Raw genomic sequence first — 19,586 nt, 5'->3', positions numbered from 1 at the left:
TAATATATCGGACAGATGCAAATTTCTCGCACAATCGCTTCAATTCCTACTTCCTTGACGTCACATTATAGCTGCCTTGTTCTCTCACCTATATTCCAGCGCGCCGCTCTCCCCTCCCCTTTGCCCAGATCACGATTGTGTCTTTTGTTTGCATGGTATGATCTTACCAAGTCCCATTCGAATTTGGTAGATATCCTTTCAATTAGGCAACATGAAGCCATGTGATCACCGAGAACTTGCTCGGTCATACGATCAGACTACGATCAATCAACCTTCTAGCATCGATATAGGTTGGAGGGTATAGGAGATGCGCCGAAAAGTAATACGCCGTTTTGAGCGATCGAGAAAAGCCAAGAAACGAGAAAATCTCCGCGGTAAGAAAGCCCAGATCGTGTATGTCTTCGCTCCGACCCTTTTGTTGTTATGGATTCACATTCCTCACGGGGAAAAGAGGACACAAACGTAAAACAGAACCCCTTGATTGATGTATCAATGTGGATGTGGATTCGGATCAAACAAACAAAGCAAAATGCACTAAATCCTTTTCGGTGAAAGCGGCGAAGTGGGCGGTGAGAGCCGATCAGCCGTATTTTATTATGTCACTTCTGATTTCCCATTATTGACACAGCTGATAACTTACCCAGGCTGAAACAGTGACATCTTCATCCATCCACCTTTCACATCGCTCTCACCATCATCCCAATCTTTTTCTCCTTTCCCAACATTGCGCACTCGTATCCGACTACCACTCATCATGATCTGAAGCTTTCACCCACTCTCAAGACCTTAGTATCCCCACCCTCGTCTGACCTGACAGCAAGACCAAAACTTTGATTTCCCTTGACCCTTGACAACAACCAGACCATCCTTTCCAGTTCCTTTATCATCATCATCACCCTCCCTCCAAATCCGCCTAAACCTTGAACCTAGTCTAATTCAACCGTCCTTAATTCCCACAAAGCAAGAAAGAGCCCCTTTTCCTCCGATCAAGATCGATCATCGGACGTATATCAGGTATCGAGACCAACAAAGTGAGGACCAGAGAGACAAAGAAAATAGCGAACAAGAATTACGAAAAACGTCATAAGGTCCGGAAAGATCGTCTTGCTCGAGATCCCGCTTTTACCGAGTTGACCTGCTTGAGTATATCTCCGTGATCGCTACAATCGGTTTCAGAGAGAGGGTACATCCTTTGTTTCGTTCATGCTAAACAGCCAAAAAGGTATAAACGTCTAAACAGAAATTCGAAAAAGAAGAATCCACACGCTATATCAGGTGTATAAGGCATTCGAAATCTGCCTGTTTTTCCCATTTGGAATAAACGGGACCAAGTGGAATCGTAATATCTAAAAGAAGAAGACTTGTGGCCGGGCACCTATCGCAGACAAGATATTTATAATCGCAAGAACGATCTCTCTCTCCCTCAAAAGTCCATTCCTTTCTTTGAAAGCTCAATCTCAATCTCAAACTGACACTGGAGTTATCCGATACAAAACCCTGCCAGCCTACCAAGTCCGACCTATATATCCCTCAAGCAAATCAATATTCCAGTAACGGGTATATTGTCGACTGGTCGGAACTCGACCCCGCATTGTGTGTGCGTCCACCATGACAACCAGATTACCGACTCCTCCACCCTCTCCTAGTATGCCTAGGCTGGTCCTGTGCGCCGATGGAGGGGGATCCAAAGTATGCGTAGTCATACGGTCGCATGATGGTGTCGAAGTCAGAGGTATAGCTGGTCCATGCAACGTGTGAGTGTTCTGCCCGTCGTCCGAAGATGTCAAGGTCGTATATAGCTGACTGGCCCCAATCTCAGTCAAAGCGTTGGATTTGAAGCCGCTCGTCAATCTTTGCTTCTCGCTACATATCGCGCTCTGTCTCAGCTTTCCAGCGCCTATATCCCCGCCGACTTGGTCATTCCGTCTCTTCCCCCAATCCTTCTTCCAGCACTTCCAGCAAGCATGGGTCAATCGTCGAAGATTCCATACAAGCTCCCGGACCTGAACATACCAGTGTTCCAGTACGCATGGCTTGGCCTTGCTGGTATACAGAATGACACAGACGCCAATGCCTTTTTGGGTCACGCGGCCAGTGCGTTGGCAGTGAGCCCCGATCGGATCAAATTATCGAATGGTGAGTCAGGAGCTTTAAGGACTGTCATGCATCAATCTCGCAGAGCTGACCCATACATGGTTCATGAATGCAGATGTCAACCTGCTCGCTGCTCCTGCTTTGGAAAGCGAAGGTGTAGACCACGTAGTAGCTGTTGTAGCTGGAACAGGTACGATCGGACGCACAATCAGGGTGTCACCGAAAATCTCCGATAACGCAGATAGGAGAAAGGGAAAGAGTCCGTCATTGCCACTGGAAGACGTGGGCATTGCGAGAGGATGGGGATACTTGTGAGCCCAAACCATCCTCTCGAGAATGCGCTCGGACGATGCTGACTAGGCGTACTGTACTTTACAGATTATGCGACGAAGGTTCTGCGTTCTGGCTTGGACGTTTGGCTATACGGAGTGTTCTCGCCTATGCAGATCGCAAATCATCATCCGCCATCTATTCTTCCCCTCATACCGAGTTGTCATTGTTTCATCGAGATTTCCTGTCATATTTCGGTATCATGGACCCGGCGGAACTCATCAATCTCGCTTCGACATGCGATGTCTCTTTCAAAGGTTTAGATGCAGGTCAAGCGACCGCCAAAAGGAATGCGTTGATAGCGGGGTCAGCTAGGGTGGTACTCAAGTGGGCATTTCCCGAGGATCAACCTATAAGTCGGGTAAGCTGTCTGCCTACGCCGCCTGGAAGTACAGATGGAGAAGGTGATATCGAGACCGAGACCGAGTCAAATACAGGGAACGACGAAGACGTAGAGATGGAAATTACCGCGATATCCGAGGCTGAAATTCGAAAGATCAGAGTGATTCCGGAACAGCAAGCTAGATCGCAGAAAGAAGCTATGAGATTAGTGAGGAAAGCTATCGAGCCTTTGGTGGACTTGACGTTGGAATGTCTTGGAGATATGACGGTCGTGGATACCGCAAGGACTGCTCTGGTGTTGGGTGGAGGACTGATGATGTCCTCTGGATATCGAGGGATGCTCTTGAATGCGCTCACGAAAGAAGATGTGGTATTTAGAAGGGTCATCTTGGTAGATGATGCCGCGGGAGAAGGTGCTAGGGCATTGAGCAGCTTGGTCTTTGGCCAGTAAAGGGTCTATCGGTACGGTATAATTGTTGATGATCTATAAGTTCCATCGGATGCGGAAGAAGCTGTCGAATTGCCGGTCGAAGGAATATCTTGCATATAAACGAGTAAAGGACATTCTTACTTGATGATCCGTTTTCATCCGATCATAATCAAATAGGATGAATCGATGTCGGTATGAGTATTGTATATCTCTGTATGTCATGCCATTTTATGTAACGTATAATCATGTTGCCCAATGTTAGGAGCGATAAATAATGGAAGCATTCGTTTGTGTGACGTTATCGGCTGTCGGCGATTGTAAGATGGCGTTCGTATCACGATGTCCGACGAGTAACATGCGATTCTGTCAAAGATGGACTTGACAATTAATTCCGCACGCCGAAAGAGGTGAAGTAGATCGTCCTGTTTTCTGTTTCCGCTACAACCTTGATGCAGTCCTGGTATATATAGAACCGACTTGAAGATTATCTAGCTTTCATGTTTTCCCTTCGATCTAGAGATATAGGTCAATCATCGAACGCAAGTCGATGGTCGACGATTGACATTAACATCGTTGGGCTGTCACTGCGTCTCCTCATACTTCGCACTAGCAAACGGTCGATTGTCCGAGTCCCGAGCATACAAGTATCCAAGCATGCTGAGGTTTCACCATACATCGATCATTACGCTAAGCTGTAAGTTATGGGTCCTGACCAATGAGCACAGTGCAGTACAGCACAGTACTGCCGCTCAATCAGTGGAAGGAAGATATATTGGTCGAGTCAAGAATTCCATCCGATCGATTCGGGACCAGCTTGACTCAGCGTCCCAGGTATGTGCTTCGAACATACACCGTCGGCTGTATGCTATGTGAAACTCATAGGCGCTCAAACACAAATGAACAGGTCCTTCCAGATGAGGACAGGTATCGGATGACACTCATAACGTGTTCTTCAGTTGATCAGGCACGAGAACTCACGAGACATATCAGCTTGCTGATATGGAGTGAGAACGTATATGCTAGTCATGAGGGTATGGGTCCAGTCCTGCTCGATACCATGCGAAACAGTTGCAAAGTGGAATCGTGTGATTCACGGTAATATGCAGAGTGGTCTCGTAGTTGACACGCACATGAACCTTCTCTTCATCTCTGACTCTTCGTGTTGTGCACATGAATCTCATATGAGCTACGGCAGGATTCCACAGCTCGTTCCGCATGACATCGAAATTGCATGGTGCTTAGTAAGACTGGGCAGTCACAATCACATACATGGGAAGGAACATAGATTGCAAGTGCAAGCACATGAAGTGTTTGGGAAGCCGGGCGTGAAGGAGGGTGAGAGAGCGAGGTGTTGAGATCCGAATTTCCTGGATGCAGATCAGGTACGGACGCACTGACTGACTGTTTGACTGACTCGTTGTTGGCTACACGAGATCTGAAAATTTGGAGGACAGGTCACTGTGCGGATAGCTCGACGAGGGTATACTACTTTTCCTTTCTGAATGGGTCACGGACAGTCGGTTCACGAAACGCCTGGCAAGGAACACTTGGCGCCCAGGAAGCGCGTACCGCTATTTGGGAATGGGATTGGGCAGGTGATCTACCACCCGTCCTCGATCTCGCGTCGAATCTATCTGAATCACGGTCTGTCGACTTACTGTCTAGAAAGATACTCCGCCACCTCGTTCCTGTTTGTTGTAGACATGTAAGATGCAAGACATCATCATCGGTAGATCTCACAGACAGAAAAGAGCAAGACCACCATCTCGTAAGAAGAAGGCGGAATCTTAATTAAGTAAAAAGCGTGCAAAGTGCAGGTGTTCATGAGACGGTAAAATCTCCGCTTTTGATCAGCTTTTACGAGATCTGACTGAACTTTACTTCTTCGTGAATTGCAGAATTGCGGCATGTCTCTGTTTACTTTCCTTCACTATGAACTTATGTTCTCTACCTTTTGCCGTGGGGGAGGCGTGCAAGTCCATGCGGGTACTCAGCTGGCCACCCCTATACTCTGATAGATACCGCGAATTCGGGGTCGCACGTTTGTACGGTACGTACGATGACCTCTCGATTCAGGTACTTACATGATCGGGCGTAACTGATTGACATCCCAGTGTGTCAGTGTGTCATCTCGTAGTTACCGCAACTTTTACAGCGTACTCAATTGGAAAATTCCAATGGAAGGATTGGATTTTCGCCTCCGTCCCGGAGTCAATCTGATACCATACCTTCCTCTGTCCATGCAAAAGCCGTCCTCTTTTCCGCCCACCTAGCAGTCAGATATGTATTCTATAAGGGTAAACAATCATTTTTAGCTTGCTTTTCCAACTTTTCCGAAACCCCTCATTGACTGATCTGCGAGTGAACCACCTTTCCATTCAGTATCTTAACAGCCCTCAAAAGAGTTTCGGTAAAACCCACAGTGATACCTCGAGATAGTCTATATCTCAATCAATCGAGCGTTTAGGACACAGCTTGAACACCACCCATCAATCAGATATATCTCTTCAAGATAACCGGAGACTGCTGGTCGAATACGATCAATCTTCTAGCCCGGCTATTCAAAATCGAAACCAATTGCAATTTGGGCTCAGTTCATCGATATATTACAATCAAAGAAGGACCTCATACGCCGAAACAGCTCCAGCTCGCCCACAATCAACGTCCCAAGAGCAAGAAGTACCCTTGTCTGCTATGTCATCTCTCAAATTCTCTGAAGTAATCTCTGTAAGTCGGACCGCGATTTGAGTCAAGAAATGTTTGCCATCAAGTAAGTTAGTTACTGATGGTCCAACAGTGCCTAGATCGGACTGATCCCGCGCATCCTCCCTCGTTCTACTATGCCTTGGAAGTAGTCAAGCGATATTCCAGAGCGAAAATAGCCAAAGGAAGCGGTAGACAATTGATCTGCAAACATGGAAGGGTGAGTGCACTGTGTTCTCTACATCATGCCATGCTCGTGCTTATCTCACTCTCGCGAATTCTGCCTTTTACATTAGCTTGAAAACCTTGAGAGCAAATTCTCATCATCAGGCTTTCAAGATATCTTCTATCTGACTCGACTGCATCTAAAACTTCCGCCGTCATCCATCAGCTTGCCCCCTCCATCATGCTTGGTCCGACAAACACTCTTAACTGCCGGGTACCCTCTTCCACCCGATAACTGCCAGAATGGCTGCGTTGCTTCATCCTCATCCTCATCGAACGCTAAAAGGATGTCGACCTCACCCAAAGCCGGCAAAGATAGTAGTAGTATCAATCCGTACAGTCAGAGTAGGAGGGGAAGTAGGAGTCTGACTAGTAGTCCGATACTCGGTGAAAGTATACCTTCACAGCCGATCAGGAGGACTTCCAGCTCGAACCCAAACTTGAACGCTCCTTCCACTTCGATGATCAAGTCGAGATCTACCCCTGCATCGCCAAGACCGATCGGTTCTATCGCTCACAACAATTCGACCGGAAGATGGACACCGCTTTTATCGGGTCTAGGACTCAGATCGCCCTCTGGATCGGTAAGCCACGAAGAGATCAAGCAAGTGGACGATCAGATACCCATATTCCATTTATCTCCCACGCCCACGAGTCCCGCAGACATAGCATTCAATTTGGACCCATTCGGCAGGAACAATGGCAATAACAATAACAACAGAAAGCCTCAATTGGATATACCGTCATCTGATATTGTGAAAACACCGGACCTCGACTCGAGGCACACTTGTTTGCCCGACCAAGAGAAGGAAGAGCTTATTCCGATAGAACTGATTTTGAATCAAACGGGATTTTCACAGGTCGGAGAAACGATCGCTTCGGATAAGATGGAGATGAAGAAGAATGGATGCGTCAAGTCGTATCAGAATCCGACGCTTGACGAGATTGAATTCATAGAAGGTTATTCGTATTTCGGTATTTGAGAGGAAAGCATACTAGCCGATGTGTCAGTCACGATATGCACGCTTGACACCCGACAGTTCCTCGTCTTAATGTTTCGAGAATAAATCAATCTGCATTGCGCACTGAGCGGCTAACAACACTACTGTCGGCTATATCTTCTCGTCAGAGCGATATCACGCGCCTCTGTGCACGATGGGCATTTGTAGATATGTAGACGGTGATCACGTCTTTCGCCAGTGAGAAATTTAGCTCGTGTCACATCGAGGCTCCCAGGAGGATGAAGGTTTTGTCCCTGATCGTCTGTCTCAAAGTGTATTGGACAAGATGCTCATACAACCATCCGCATCTCGCCAGGCATGTGCATGTGTATGTATATGTGTCTCGTGTTGTGATTTGGGATGTGAGACATCGCATGCGGCAAACGACGAACCGACTGAGGTCCACCTGGCCAGGGAGGGATCACTTGAACATGCCTTTCCGGGGTAAGGTACGGAAATGAGGTGGGATGGCGTTCAGGTGTGATAAACAAAGTTCATTCATTTTCCCTTAAAAATCCTTAGGCCGGCGTTCAAAGCTTTTTCTTTTGCTCTTTTCTCAGCGGACATGCGTTTCGACTACATATGTCAGGAGCGACAGATTGCATCATCTCATCTCATCCGCAACTGAACTGAACTCGTCGTATCGTGTATCACGCCGTCGACAAACGTACGAAGGCTTTTGTTTTTAACGTTCTTAGTACGCGCGACAAATTCGATTCCTTACTTTCAAGTAGCTATTTTAGTGTCATTTTAGTTTTAGTAGTCGGGGAAACAAGTCCAAGTAGTCTAGACTTTGCCTAAGGGTGTATAGCCAGAGGCAATTGTGTAGGTCAGCTACAGGACATGCTGGACGATCATCCTCCTTCTCTGACGATAGCTAGCTACGATATGTATCCCAGTGCGGAGTGTTGAGGGCCAACGGAGGGATGATGATGATCCTTGACTGTGGAAAGGTACAGAATTACAGAATTACAGAACAGTATAATTTCAAGGAACGAAGGGAGAAAAGAGTGTAACGAAGCTTAGTAAAGGTCACGAACAAGCTGCATAACGAGTACACGCTTGCACACTGCCAATCTCAGCTAGCGCCAAATAATCTAAACTAAAGTCTCACCCGTGGAAACGAATACGGGTTATGAGTCTAAAATGGCCACCTGCAATGGCAGATGTTGAGATAACAAGTATATGCATGCATCAGATTCCATGATTGTTCAATACGAAATGCATTTTCGCTGTATGTTATAGTCTTGACAGTGTACAATTGCTCGCTGCATACGATCTGTTGAAAATAGAAGACCAAGAGAAACAGAGAGGGTGATCGAAGAGGCCGGTGTAAGAGGCGCAAGTAGATTAGTAGCAGATTAAGATTGACGTTCCTTGGTGCACTTTTGGACCGGAGCTTATTCCAATTTCACTACTCATCCTCCTTCCATACCAATTCAGTAAACCACACTACAACTACTATATACCTTCGTAATCCTTCTTCATACCCCTCAACCCTCTCAACACTATCAGCATAGCATAATTCAGTGTACACTCCTATTGTCCAAGATCAGCACGCTCTTTCAATCTAGTCAACCATCAACAACACGCTAAATCCGCACCACCAATCATCACACCAAGAGCAAGTCCACCTTATACCGAACAACACCTACTTGCAATTACCATTTATCCGAAGGCATTCAATTCTTTAGGATCTTCGAAAGTAAGACATAGTGGTCAAGGAGGCATCGCAGTGGAATAGTACCTTGCATCTGTTCGGGTGGGTGATTATTTCTTCTTTTGGATCACATTTCGGTGTTGGCAAGTAGTCTTGTTCTCGTTCGAAACACAACTATCCCTTCCCTTCCAAGTCTATGGGTACCTTAATGTTTGATCATCAGGCTATATCCCAACATGAACCTTTCCCAAACGTCTCCGCGTCAACGACTTCAGCAGCATCAGACTGACTCATACTCGATCGCTGCATCCTTAGCTCAATCCAGTTAATGACTACCTATCAGCAACAACAACAAGAAATATAATATCGCCTTTAGCCCTACATGTGCTGAACAAGAACACTACCGAAGCTCTCTGAAGACTGCGGACTGGCCTCGACGACAACAATGTCAACTGCGTTTGTACCTGTCGCCCTTGCGCCGTCCGTCCACTATAGTAACCACGATTACAAGCAGCATTCATACCCATCACACAGTCCCGTTCGAGAAGGCCAGGACAAATACAATTCGCCACCACCTAGCGTCTATCTGCATACACCTGATAGTCCGCAAAGTCTGCAGCAAACTCCGGCCATGTACCAACAGCCGGGGTATTCGCAGTCCCAAGGATACAACCCGCATATCCAACAGCAGCCAGATTGGCACACTCAAGTCGCCGGGCCATCGACGCGACGAAGACCGTCACCTGATGCCTCAGCCAGCTTCTCACCTGTACCGGTCAACGAATATGTCGAAAGCGGAGCCAAATCGCATTCAAACAGGATGATAGTCGACGGAGAGCAGGACGATGGTAGAATAGGAACCAAGGATCCTCGTGAGTCGGCTCCACGAAGATGACACAGCGGACGAACAGCTAACAACTAATTTGTCTGTTTCCAGGCGGGGAGAGAAAGTACACTGAGCTGAAATGTCTAGGAGATGGATCGTTTGGAACAGTTTGGCTATGTGATTGGCATTCACCAGTGAAATCAGATATCATACTATCAGCAATGCAGTGTGGGGCTGGTGCAAGGCCAGAGTGGGCAGGAAAACGTTTGGTTGCGCTGAAGAGGATGAAAAGAGTCTGGGAAGGAGGATGGAAACAGGCTAGAACTTTAGGAGAATTAGTGGTGAGTAACCATAATAGTCTTACCTGATTAGACTAATGTCTTGTTTCAGTCTTTGAGCAATATACCGCCGCACCCCGCAATCATTCCACTATACGACGCATTCATCTCACCCAAATCTCGCGAACTCTACTTCGTCTTCGAATGCATGGAGGGCAACCTATATCAATTGACAAAATCTCGTCGAGGCAGGCCATTGGCAGCTGGTCTAATAGCGAGTTGTTTCCACCAAATATCGAATGGACTGTATCACATTCATCAATTCGGATACTTCCATCGAGACATGAAGCCTGAAAATCTGCTAGTTACCACGACTGGTCTTACCGATTACCTCAGTGCCTCAACCCTGGCTCAGATCAATGACTCCCGTATAGAAGGATCGGGAGTTTTACCGCCAATCGCGGATCAAGTGAAATACGAAAAGGATGTTAGGGTGATCGTTAAGTTGGCGGATTTCGGTCTGGCAAGGGCAACAAACTCAAAACCACCTTACACCGAATACGTATCGACAAGATGGTATCGTGCGCCTGAAGTCTTGCTGCGTTCGACGGAGTACGGTCCTCCGGTGGATATGTGGGCTTTGGGAACAATATTGGCGGAAATGGTGAACCTCAAACCCCTATTCCCTGGAGTTAGCGAGATTGATCAGGTGTTCCGAATAACGGAGACGATGGGTGAACCGAGTGGTGACTATGGAGTAGACGAAAGGGGTCAGATCATCGGCGGTGGTCCATGGAATTCGGGAATCAAGTTGGCCAAGAATGTCGGATTCTCCTTCCCCAAGGTGAGTCCATTTCAATTCAGGATGTCTTGCCTCACTGATAACATTTGCAGCGACAACCTGTCCGCTTTCGGACCTTATTCGGCGAGAATGTCCCGCAATCCCTAGTCGATTGCATTCATGACCTGCTACGCTATAACCCGAAATATCGATTAACCTCCGCCCAATGCATCGATCACGCTTACTTCCATGAAACCCTGCCTCATCTCCAGCAAACACCGCCTCTTCCCCGAATACCTTTCTCACAGGGGCAACCTGCTCCAGGAGCTGAACGAAGTCCGCCTGTCGAGATCGCGCAAGCCGCCCCACGACAAGTGCCACCTTCTCACTCTCATACACCTCACGAAGCTCGACCTGCATTCGCCAACGGAGACATGCGTACGCTACCACCGCCTCTGGGTACTCCAGACAGTGCTTCACCAGCAGCATCGCGTTTCTTCCCTCCCTCACATATGCATCCCCAAGCACAAGATGGCAGGACGTACTCGTCTGCTTCGGCTTTGGTACACCAGCTGCGGGAGTTAGATTTGCCTACGGATGATCTGGCAAGCTACGGTAATCGACCTGCGCCCTCGCCAGCGCTTGGCAATGCCCAGCAAATCGATCCTCGGGCCCGGTCACAACAATGGGCAAGCGAAGTAGCACACGCTTCGCACCAGCAATACCCAATGCAGTCAGCAACCCACCTCCAGGCTGCACCTACGCGCCTTCCTTACGAACACGTCAAACCGCACGTGGCAGCTTATGTACAGCAACAGCAGCAACAACGATATGCAGCAGATAGTCCGGAACACCCATCAGCATCTCAGCTTTCTATACCTCCTCCCATTGAGCCTACCGTAGGAGCCGCAAGGGCTGACAAAATCGCGCCCGCGGCGGGCAAGAAGAAGAAGTGGGGCCTTAGTTCAGTCTTCGGAGGAGCAGCCGACAAGTCCTCGACGATCGATCTCACACCTGTACCCGAAGTTGGATATCCTGGGACATCGCTCAAACGGACTCAGTCTGGTAATCGACCTCCCGATAGAGTGCCTGCGCCTCTGCCAGCTACAACAGATCCCAAGAAAGCCAAGAAAGAAGCCGAGAAGGCGGCAAAGGAGGCCGAGAAAGCCAAACGAGAAGCTGCTGCTGCCTTGCAGAAGGAACGTGCTCGAGCGGTCATGCAGAAGAGGAACCAGATGATTGCTCAAGGGCAGAACAAAACGGAAATCGAATTTGCTTCCTCCAATATCAACGATGTGGGCGTAACACAAAAGGCTCCGCCGACCTATACCTCTCCATCTTCATTATCGCTTGCTTCTGCCAATAACTCGTCGGTGAACAACCTGAGGACTTATCCCGCTGCTCAGGCTAGTACCAGTATGACTTCCGTCAGGTCACACGAATCCAATCATTCCAACAGGTCCCATCATTCTGTGCTCAGTCATTCGGCACTACAGGCGTACAACGACGCTCAGGGTGAAGGACGACACAAGGCGAGGAGGAGAGATGACGATGACGATCACTCGATGTCCAGTTTCGGTCAATACTCCAGGAGTGTGCTTACTGTCGGTACTATAGGCACCATAGACAGCGAGTAAGTCGTGTTTGCGCGATTAATGAAGGTGTTGTGAAGCTAACACACTCAACTCGTTACCCTAGTCCTGGACCTAGAAGAGCTCGAGAACATTGGCCTGATCCACTTCGACAGAGGGAATCCAGACGAGCCCCCTCTATGTCATCCTTCAAACAGCAGCAAGGAGGAACAGCGCGATCTACCGCTTCATTGGAGTCGCAATTGGCTCACGACTTCAAAGCCCGTGCGAACGTTGGCTCGGCAGGCCCATCTTCTGCTTCTTTAGGAAGAATGGGAGGAAGAAGCTCTTTGTCCCTTCATGGGCAGATGGAGAGCCTGGGCCATCCGCTCCTGTCGGCACCTTCGGCTGGCAATGGCAGTGCACCAACCAGTCCATATGGCCATCCCAAAGGAGCAGCTGTTTCGCATGGAATAGGAATGGGCAGACAGCCTATACCGCCTGCTAGTTTGTCGGGAACGGTATTGCCCAGTATCAGTAATTGGGATGCGGGTGGTGTCGGGGACATGTCGAATCAGCAAGGACAGATCAACCCCATGTTCAGAGTTGTGAGTTACAGCTTCTAGATTGACAGTGATACTCCAGCTAACGATATGAGATTAGCCTCCGGCAGGAAGTAATCGATCACAAACTACCTTGCCCCCTTTCTCAGCTATAGCCAGCGTAGCGGATAGGGAAGCGCAAGATCATGCGTCGAAGTAGGCTCACATCCAACAGTGTAGTGCTACCTATGATTAGCATTAATTCATCTATAACATCACGATTATATCATTACTATATTGCATTTTTATTTTCAGATTGGCCATGGAGACATGCATGTCTTGCGAGCACAGATGGACAGGACAGTAGTTGAATGTGATCGCCCTAAGTCATTTGCTTCCGTCCTCTTAATTTAAGAGATCATTTTGCGAAGTCGCCAAAAACTGCCTGCTTCTTGGCTCTCTGACGAATATTATTGACATTATACGATGCATTCCATTCCTCCATTGTCAACACTACAGGCACTTATACCGACAGGTGTTGCTTATAAGACGCGCAGAAGTGGACATCCTTAGGCCGGAAGCAAGTCCAGAACTAGACACTTGGTCGCCAATCGCAGTGGGGTAACACAGCGACAGGACAGTCGCATTGATCACCATTCTCATTTCTCGTCAATACCGTCCACTGAAGGGTGCTTCATCCTTATTCTCATGGATAAGGACGAATATCCGACCCTTGAACGTGCACATGTCAAATCAATCTTTACCAACCTTACCCATCAATCTGTCATTACCTTCAAAACCAATTACAACAACTACCTCGACTTCAACTTCGACCTCAGCTACTGCAGGTTCATCAAAGTGGACTTCTTCAATAGCTACACCCCTGATTCCTGGTAAACCTACCTTCGCTCTCCCTCAGAAGCCGGCTACTAGCACAGTCATCGCTCTGTCCAGCAGACGAAGGTCGCCATCGCCTGATAGCTATAGAGGCAGATCACCGCGGAGAGGTACAGTCGATACCTATCGACCAATATCACTCTCACCACCGCCTAGGCCTAGACGTCGGTCTCGCTCAATCTCGAGAGATAGAGCTGGAAGATACAGATCACCCTCACCCTCACTCAGAGGTCCCGATTCGTATATACCACCACGAAGCCCTCCCCCTTCCCCCAGCCCTCCTCCACAAAGGTATAACAGACATCGAAGTCCAGTCAGACACCGCTATTCCCCTTCCCCTTCCCCTTCTCCTTCTCCCCCGCCGAGATCATATAAGAAGCGTCAAGAACGTTCGTATTCGTACAGTCGGTCTCCTTCTCCTCGTAGACGCCCTCGAACCCCATCTTTAGACCGTCAAAGCCGCTCAAAACGAACTTCGAAGGACACGGAAAACAAATCTCATATAGTAGAAAAGGAAAGGAACTCAGGAAACCCGATTGACGACCAGAAGAAACTGAGTCTTAAAGATAGGATAGGGGGTTTTAGAGTTGGAGAAATTCATAGGTAAGCCCGGTAGCAACGTTGAGTAAGGGAAAATATGCAGGCTGACGCTCGGACTTTTTGCTCAGTCCTCGAACAGCGACTGTACCCGCAAAACGATCGCCCTCTCCTCTTCTCATCTCTGCTCAGCCGATACCCAAACTCACAAAGGCTGTACCTACTGGCCCGAAAGGCTCGAGAACACTCTCAACTACAGCTACACTACCCACTGGACCCAAGGCTGACAGAGCGCCGCCGACTGGTCCTAGAAACAGAGCTGCCCCCCCAATTGCATCGCCAAGCTCTGCCCTTCAACAAGCTAAATCGCGCACATCCGACAAGGCTCGATCATCAACGCCTGAGTCAGCCTCCGACGAAGATATGCCAGGACCTTCCAGATACAGGGGAAATTCCTCGCGGAGAGGTGGTACACCAAACAAAGCGACACCATCCGCGCCGACCATTAGCAGACAATTATCTCCCCCTTTGCACGACCATGCTCAAATCACTAGCCAGCATGGCAACAACGTCCAGCTCAAAGCTCAGTGGCTCGATAACCCCAAAGCACCTCTAGCAAACTTCTTGGGTAACGGTACGGGTGGAGCGGATTTGGGTTCGGAATACAGGGCGGAAGAAGGCATGATTGGAAGCAAAAAGATGTTTAGGTGAGCCGAAAGCTTGTTCGTTCTATAGCCATTGAATGATTATTATACAGGGTGACCGTCACGGGAGACAAGAGAGCAGGGATAATAGGTGTTGGGGATCACACCAACCGAAAAGAAGCGGAGAAATTGGCTGCCCTAAGTGCGGTCCTACAGCTCACGGCTGCCGGAATCGTATGTTACGCAATTCCCTCCCTTTGCGATGGCCTGCTTATACCTTAAATTTAGTTGGATCAAGGCAAGACAGGGGGCAAATCGCCTGCTGCGACCAATGGATCAAGCAGCACTGCTACCAATCATGTCTCAGGTGGAAGCAATGAGACGGCCAATCTGTCCGATGGGACCCAGATATCCTACGAACGAGCAAGGCAGTTTATGGAGTATTATTGTCAACGGTACAAATTCGGCAAACCTGACATCGGTTTCTCACAGACATCTCAAACAAGTCACAGCAAGAGTCGGAGAGGTAAACCATCCGCAACGATGACCTGGGACGCAGTGATTACCGTCGGCAACAGGAAAATTGGTATGGGCCAATCGGCGAACAAGAAAGGAGCGCAAGTGAAAGCTTATCTTGACGTAACTCAATATCTCGAAAGCTGTGATCCGGGATTATGGAGAGATTTCCTGGAGTTCTCGAAAAAGGATAAAAGCGCTAGTCTCGGTATGGCGCCTCATTTGGTCTTCCAGATGTCTGACCGGCTGAACGAAGACATCCAAGGACTATGTGGCGATATCAGGAACTCGAGATTATGGGAACACGCCCCTCCGACCAGTTCTGCCGCCAACGAACACCATCCGTTACCTCAATGGGCGGCTCGAAGTAGTCGTCCGCTCAACGCTAAGGAGATGCAGAATAAATCCCTTGAATTGCAAGATAGATTAGCCAAGTATCAGAGTGATCCGAAATTGGACGCTATGCGAAATCAACGCCACGCTCTGCCTGTGACCTCTCGAGCAACGGAGATTCTGACCAAGATCGAGGTCAACGATGTCACCATAGTGATGGCTGCCACAGGATCCGGAAAGACCACTCAAGTGCCTCAACTTCTATTCGATGACTACATAAATCGAGGTCAGGGTGCTAAGTGCAATATCGTCTGTACTCAGCCCAGAAGACTCGCCGCTATGTCGGTTGCCGAACGAATAGCGGACGAAAGGGGTCAACCCTTAGGTAAAGAAGTGGGATACCAAGTCAGGTTCGATGTCAAACTTCCCCAACCCAATGGTAGTATCACATTTTGCACTACCGGTATCTTCCTCAAAAGGATGCAATCTTCCCTTGGACCTACCGCAGATGCCAGCGCAGTGGCGAGGATGGACGAAGTCACACATATTGTGGTCGACGAAGTGCATGAACGGGATATCGATACCGATCTACTCCTTGTGGTATTGAAACGATTGTTGGCGGATCGAAAAGCAAGAAACAAGCCTATAAAGATTATCCTGATGTCGGCTACCATCGATCCCACGTTGTTCAAGAGCTACTTCGCCGATTCTCGTGGACGAGCAGCTCCTGTCGCCGAGATTCCTGGTCGAACATTCCCTGTCGAGAGAACGTACCTCGATGATATAGTACCCCAGCTGCAAGGTCTTCCGATGAACAAAGGTGGATGGGTGTTCAACGAGAAAAACGTCTCAGAATACCTTAATGCAGAGCTTAACCGAGATCCTGCGAATTTCGCGCCCGGGTCCGGAATGGCACTTGAGATCCCATACCCTCTTGTCGCTTTGACTATAGCGGACGTGATGAAGCGATCCGACGATGGACATGTTCTCGTCTTCTTACCTGGATGGGATGAGATCAAGAAGGTAGCGGATATCCTTATGGATACAAGGGCGAAGCCTCTGATGGGTACCAACTTCAACGACACTTCCAAATTCAGCATACACTATCTTCACTCGACTATACCGGCTGCAGAGCAGAAAGAGGTCTTCCGTCCGCCTCCAAAGGGTGTAAGACGAATTATCCTGGCGACCAATATTGCCGAGACTTCGATCACGATACCCGATGTTGTCTATGTAGTCGACACTGCCCGAGTCAAGGAAAAGCGCTATGATCCGGAAAGACACATGTCGTCGCTTGTTTCCGCTTGGGTCGGATCATCGAACTTGAATCAAAGAGCAGGAAGAGCTGGTAGACATAGAGAAGGAGAATACTATGGATTACTCTCAAAGAAGAGGCTTGAGTCGCTTGACCCACATCAGTTGGTCGAGATGAAGCGAAGTGATCTGAGTAATGTCGTCATGCACGTCAAGGTGAATTGTCATCGTTCTCCCAATCATGATGGCAGCTAATTGACCTTTTAATCCAGGCACTCAATCTGGGCGAAGTCGAAGAAGTTCTCGCTGCAACCATCGAGCCGCCGGAGCCGAGCCGTATTGTGGCCGCCATGGAGGTTTTGCGAATGCTTGGAGCTATGGACGTCAATCAGAATCTGACTGCGCTTGGGCGAGTGTTACTTCAACTCCCGGTTGAAGCTGCGATCGGCAAATTATGTCTATACGGATCGTTCTTCAGGTGTCTCGACTCGGCATTAACCTTAGCGGCAGTCTTGACAAATCGAGATCCATTCTTAGCTCCTATCGCTCTCAAAGCTGAGGCCGACCGAATCAAGGATTCTTGGTGTCCACCCGCCTTCAGATCCGATCCACTAGCTATTGTGGCAGCATACAACCAATGGTCGTCGATGGACGACAGAGGCGATTATAGAAGCGCGAACCAATTTTGCTCGGATAACTTCTTGTCGAAACCTACATTACTCCAGATCAAGCAAGTCAAAGGGAGCTTGCTGCAGTCACTGGACCAAGTTGGAGTCATAGCTGTATCGGCTGGAGGGGCTGTGAGCAGAATCGGAAGAAGATTGACTGTACCGAAAGAGCTGGATGAACATGGAAATAGTCTACCTCTTTTAGCTGCTCTCATCGCCATGGCCAATGCACCCAACTTTGCTTTGCGGACTTCCGAGAAGACCTGTAGGACATCTCAGGATAAGGTGAGCGTTCTGACTTTCATTCTCATTGTTGCATAGCTGATTCATTCCGTTTCGCTTGTAGACCGTGTTCATCCATGCGTCATCTGTCAATTCGAGAAAACGAGAAACTGGCGGACCGGAACAAGCTTCCGAGTCGTTCAACCCCGCTGAAAAACGATTGTATTCCTTTGGCGAGAAATCTCGGAATGTCCCTCTTGGTGGGAAAGAGACAGGCGGTATCACCCAATTACGTTCAGTCACTCGACTCGACCCAATGACATACATGTTATTTGGCGCATACGAATTAGTCGTCACTCAACGGGGACTGGAATGCGATAGGTGGTTACCCGTCGTTGGAAATTTGCATGCTTTAGATGACGTCCAACGTTTGAAGGTTCTGTTAGATGGATGCATGTTAAGAGTGTTCGAAGGGGTAGGAAAGAGCTTGACGGTGGGACGAGATGAACGGTGGAAACAATCTCGAAATAATGTTCAAGTCAAACAGGGTTCATCGAGGATAACTAATACTCAAGAAGAAGAAGAGATCTTTGAGAATGAGTCGGATGACGATGACGATGAAGCAGAATTAGCAGAAGCAAAAAAAGAGCAGACGAGGATAGTCAAACCTCTAAGTGGAGATGAGATCAAGGAGTTGGAATTGCTCACTACGGACGTGGTAAGAGTTTTAGATGCGTACTCGGCTGAAAGGGAAGGAGGATCGACGGCGCCTACTAGGCCGGTCACGCCTGCGATGCCGAGTCACGCACCTGGGTATGCTAGGCGAGGGAATGGCAGATCGACGCAGAGCGAAAGGTGGTAGCTGTGCAGTGAAGGTGCAGGCGAAGACTGCATGATGATCGATTGAGGGCTTAGCATTTGATATGCGCGTAGGTAGGTCAAAGGGAGGCGCGATGCAGTACAGATAGCTCGTGTAGGATGTAGAATAGAGAACATCATATCATGCATAACAATATGGCTTGACTGGAATGATCGACTGATGTTTTAGAAGCATGGATCTGGTTCAGCTTGATTTGGATCTAGCTTACGAGTAGAAGTTACATCTGAAGTGCAATCTCGGTGAATAGACTTGGCTTCAAGCCGATCGGAGCGGGTGGATCTGAAATGACCCTTATTCAAAATGAGGTGCGCTCAATCTCCCTTTTTACATCACTCATCTCACATCACACAGGCACTCAGATCCCTTTTTGGGCTTACGGCCGTTTGTAGATCTCCTAACCCCCCTTTTCATGCCTCCGTCTGTTTGTGTACTTTTTGTTTTTGTACTTTGCTGGTGATCGTAAAATAAAGTAAAGCTCCGATACTCCGTCATCAGGGTAGTGCGTAGTTCTGGCCTGGCGTCGTGGACAGGTGATCTATCGATTTACCATTGATACAGTAATTACTCGATCGGTATACTTTTTCCCTCGCCTCAGTTGTTGGGAAAGATTTCTAGCGGAAGCGGCGCCTAAAAGATGTTGTCCCACTCGTAAACGCACACACACCTTGATAGATACGGTTCGTGTGAAAATACAATACTAGGAAACTATTGAGCCTCGTTTGGAGCTGGGAGTTGGGAGCTGAGAGCTGCGAATGGAGTGGAGCAAGTAAAGTCGACTGCGAGCGCTTCATTCCATATCCTTACTTTGCTGAATGCGCAAGACCTCAAGATGATCATCTTGCCCGTCGGCGC

The 19,586-nt window shown here is 48.4% G+C and overlaps 4 protein-coding genes across 4 annotated transcripts; all 4 read left to right on the top strand.

The window, feature by feature from the left end:
- Positions 1-1,608: 1,608 nt before the first annotated feature.
- I303_101324 (uncharacterized protein) lies at positions 1,609-3,217 on the top strand (the record flags this gene model as incomplete). Its single annotated transcript, XM_018404693.1, has 4 exons — positions 1,609-1,754; positions 1,820-2,136; positions 2,210-2,405; positions 2,473-3,217. The coding sequence occupies 4 exons, from the start codon at positions 1,609-1,611 to the stop codon at positions 3,215-3,217; spliced, it is 1,404 nt and encodes a 467-aa protein (XP_018267347.1).
- Positions 3,218-5,890: 2,673 nt separating this feature from the next.
- I303_101323 (uncharacterized protein) lies at positions 5,891-7,107 on the top strand (the record flags this gene model as incomplete). Its single annotated transcript, XM_018404692.1, has 3 exons — positions 5,891-5,923; positions 5,994-6,119; positions 6,196-7,107. 3 exons carry the CDS (start codon positions 5,891-5,893, stop codon positions 7,105-7,107), a joined length of 1,071 nt encoding a protein of 356 aa, XP_018267346.1.
- Positions 7,108-9,230: 2,123 nt separating this feature from the next.
- Positions 9,231-13,003, top strand: I303_101322 (uncharacterized protein; the record flags this gene model as incomplete). Its single annotated transcript, XM_018404691.1, has 6 exons — positions 9,231-9,657; positions 9,723-9,952; positions 10,002-10,733; positions 10,784-12,303; positions 12,369-12,849; positions 12,905-13,003. The coding sequence occupies 6 exons, from the start codon at positions 9,231-9,233 to the stop codon at positions 13,001-13,003; spliced, it is 3,489 nt and encodes a 1,162-aa protein (XP_018267345.1).
- A 525-nt stretch (positions 13,004-13,528) lies between these two features.
- On the top strand, positions 13,529-18,716 carry I303_101321 (uncharacterized protein; the record flags this gene model as incomplete). The annotated part of the gene is made up of 6 exons (XM_018404690.1): positions 13,529-14,283; positions 14,349-14,924; positions 14,975-15,095; positions 15,150-17,180; positions 17,237-17,917; positions 17,979-18,716. The coding sequence occupies 6 exons, from the start codon at positions 13,529-13,531 to the stop codon at positions 18,714-18,716; spliced, it is 4,902 nt and encodes a 1,633-aa protein (XP_018267344.1).
- Positions 18,717-19,586: the final 870 nt, after the last annotated feature.

Source organism: Kwoniella dejecticola, chromosome 1 (assembly GCF_000512565.2).
Source record: "Kwoniella dejecticola CBS 10117 chromosome 1, complete sequence".
NCBI lineage: Eukaryota > Fungi > Basidiomycota > Tremellomycetes > Tremellales > Cryptococcaceae > Kwoniella > Kwoniella dejecticola.
This window is presented reverse-complemented; position numbering and strand designations above follow the sequence as displayed.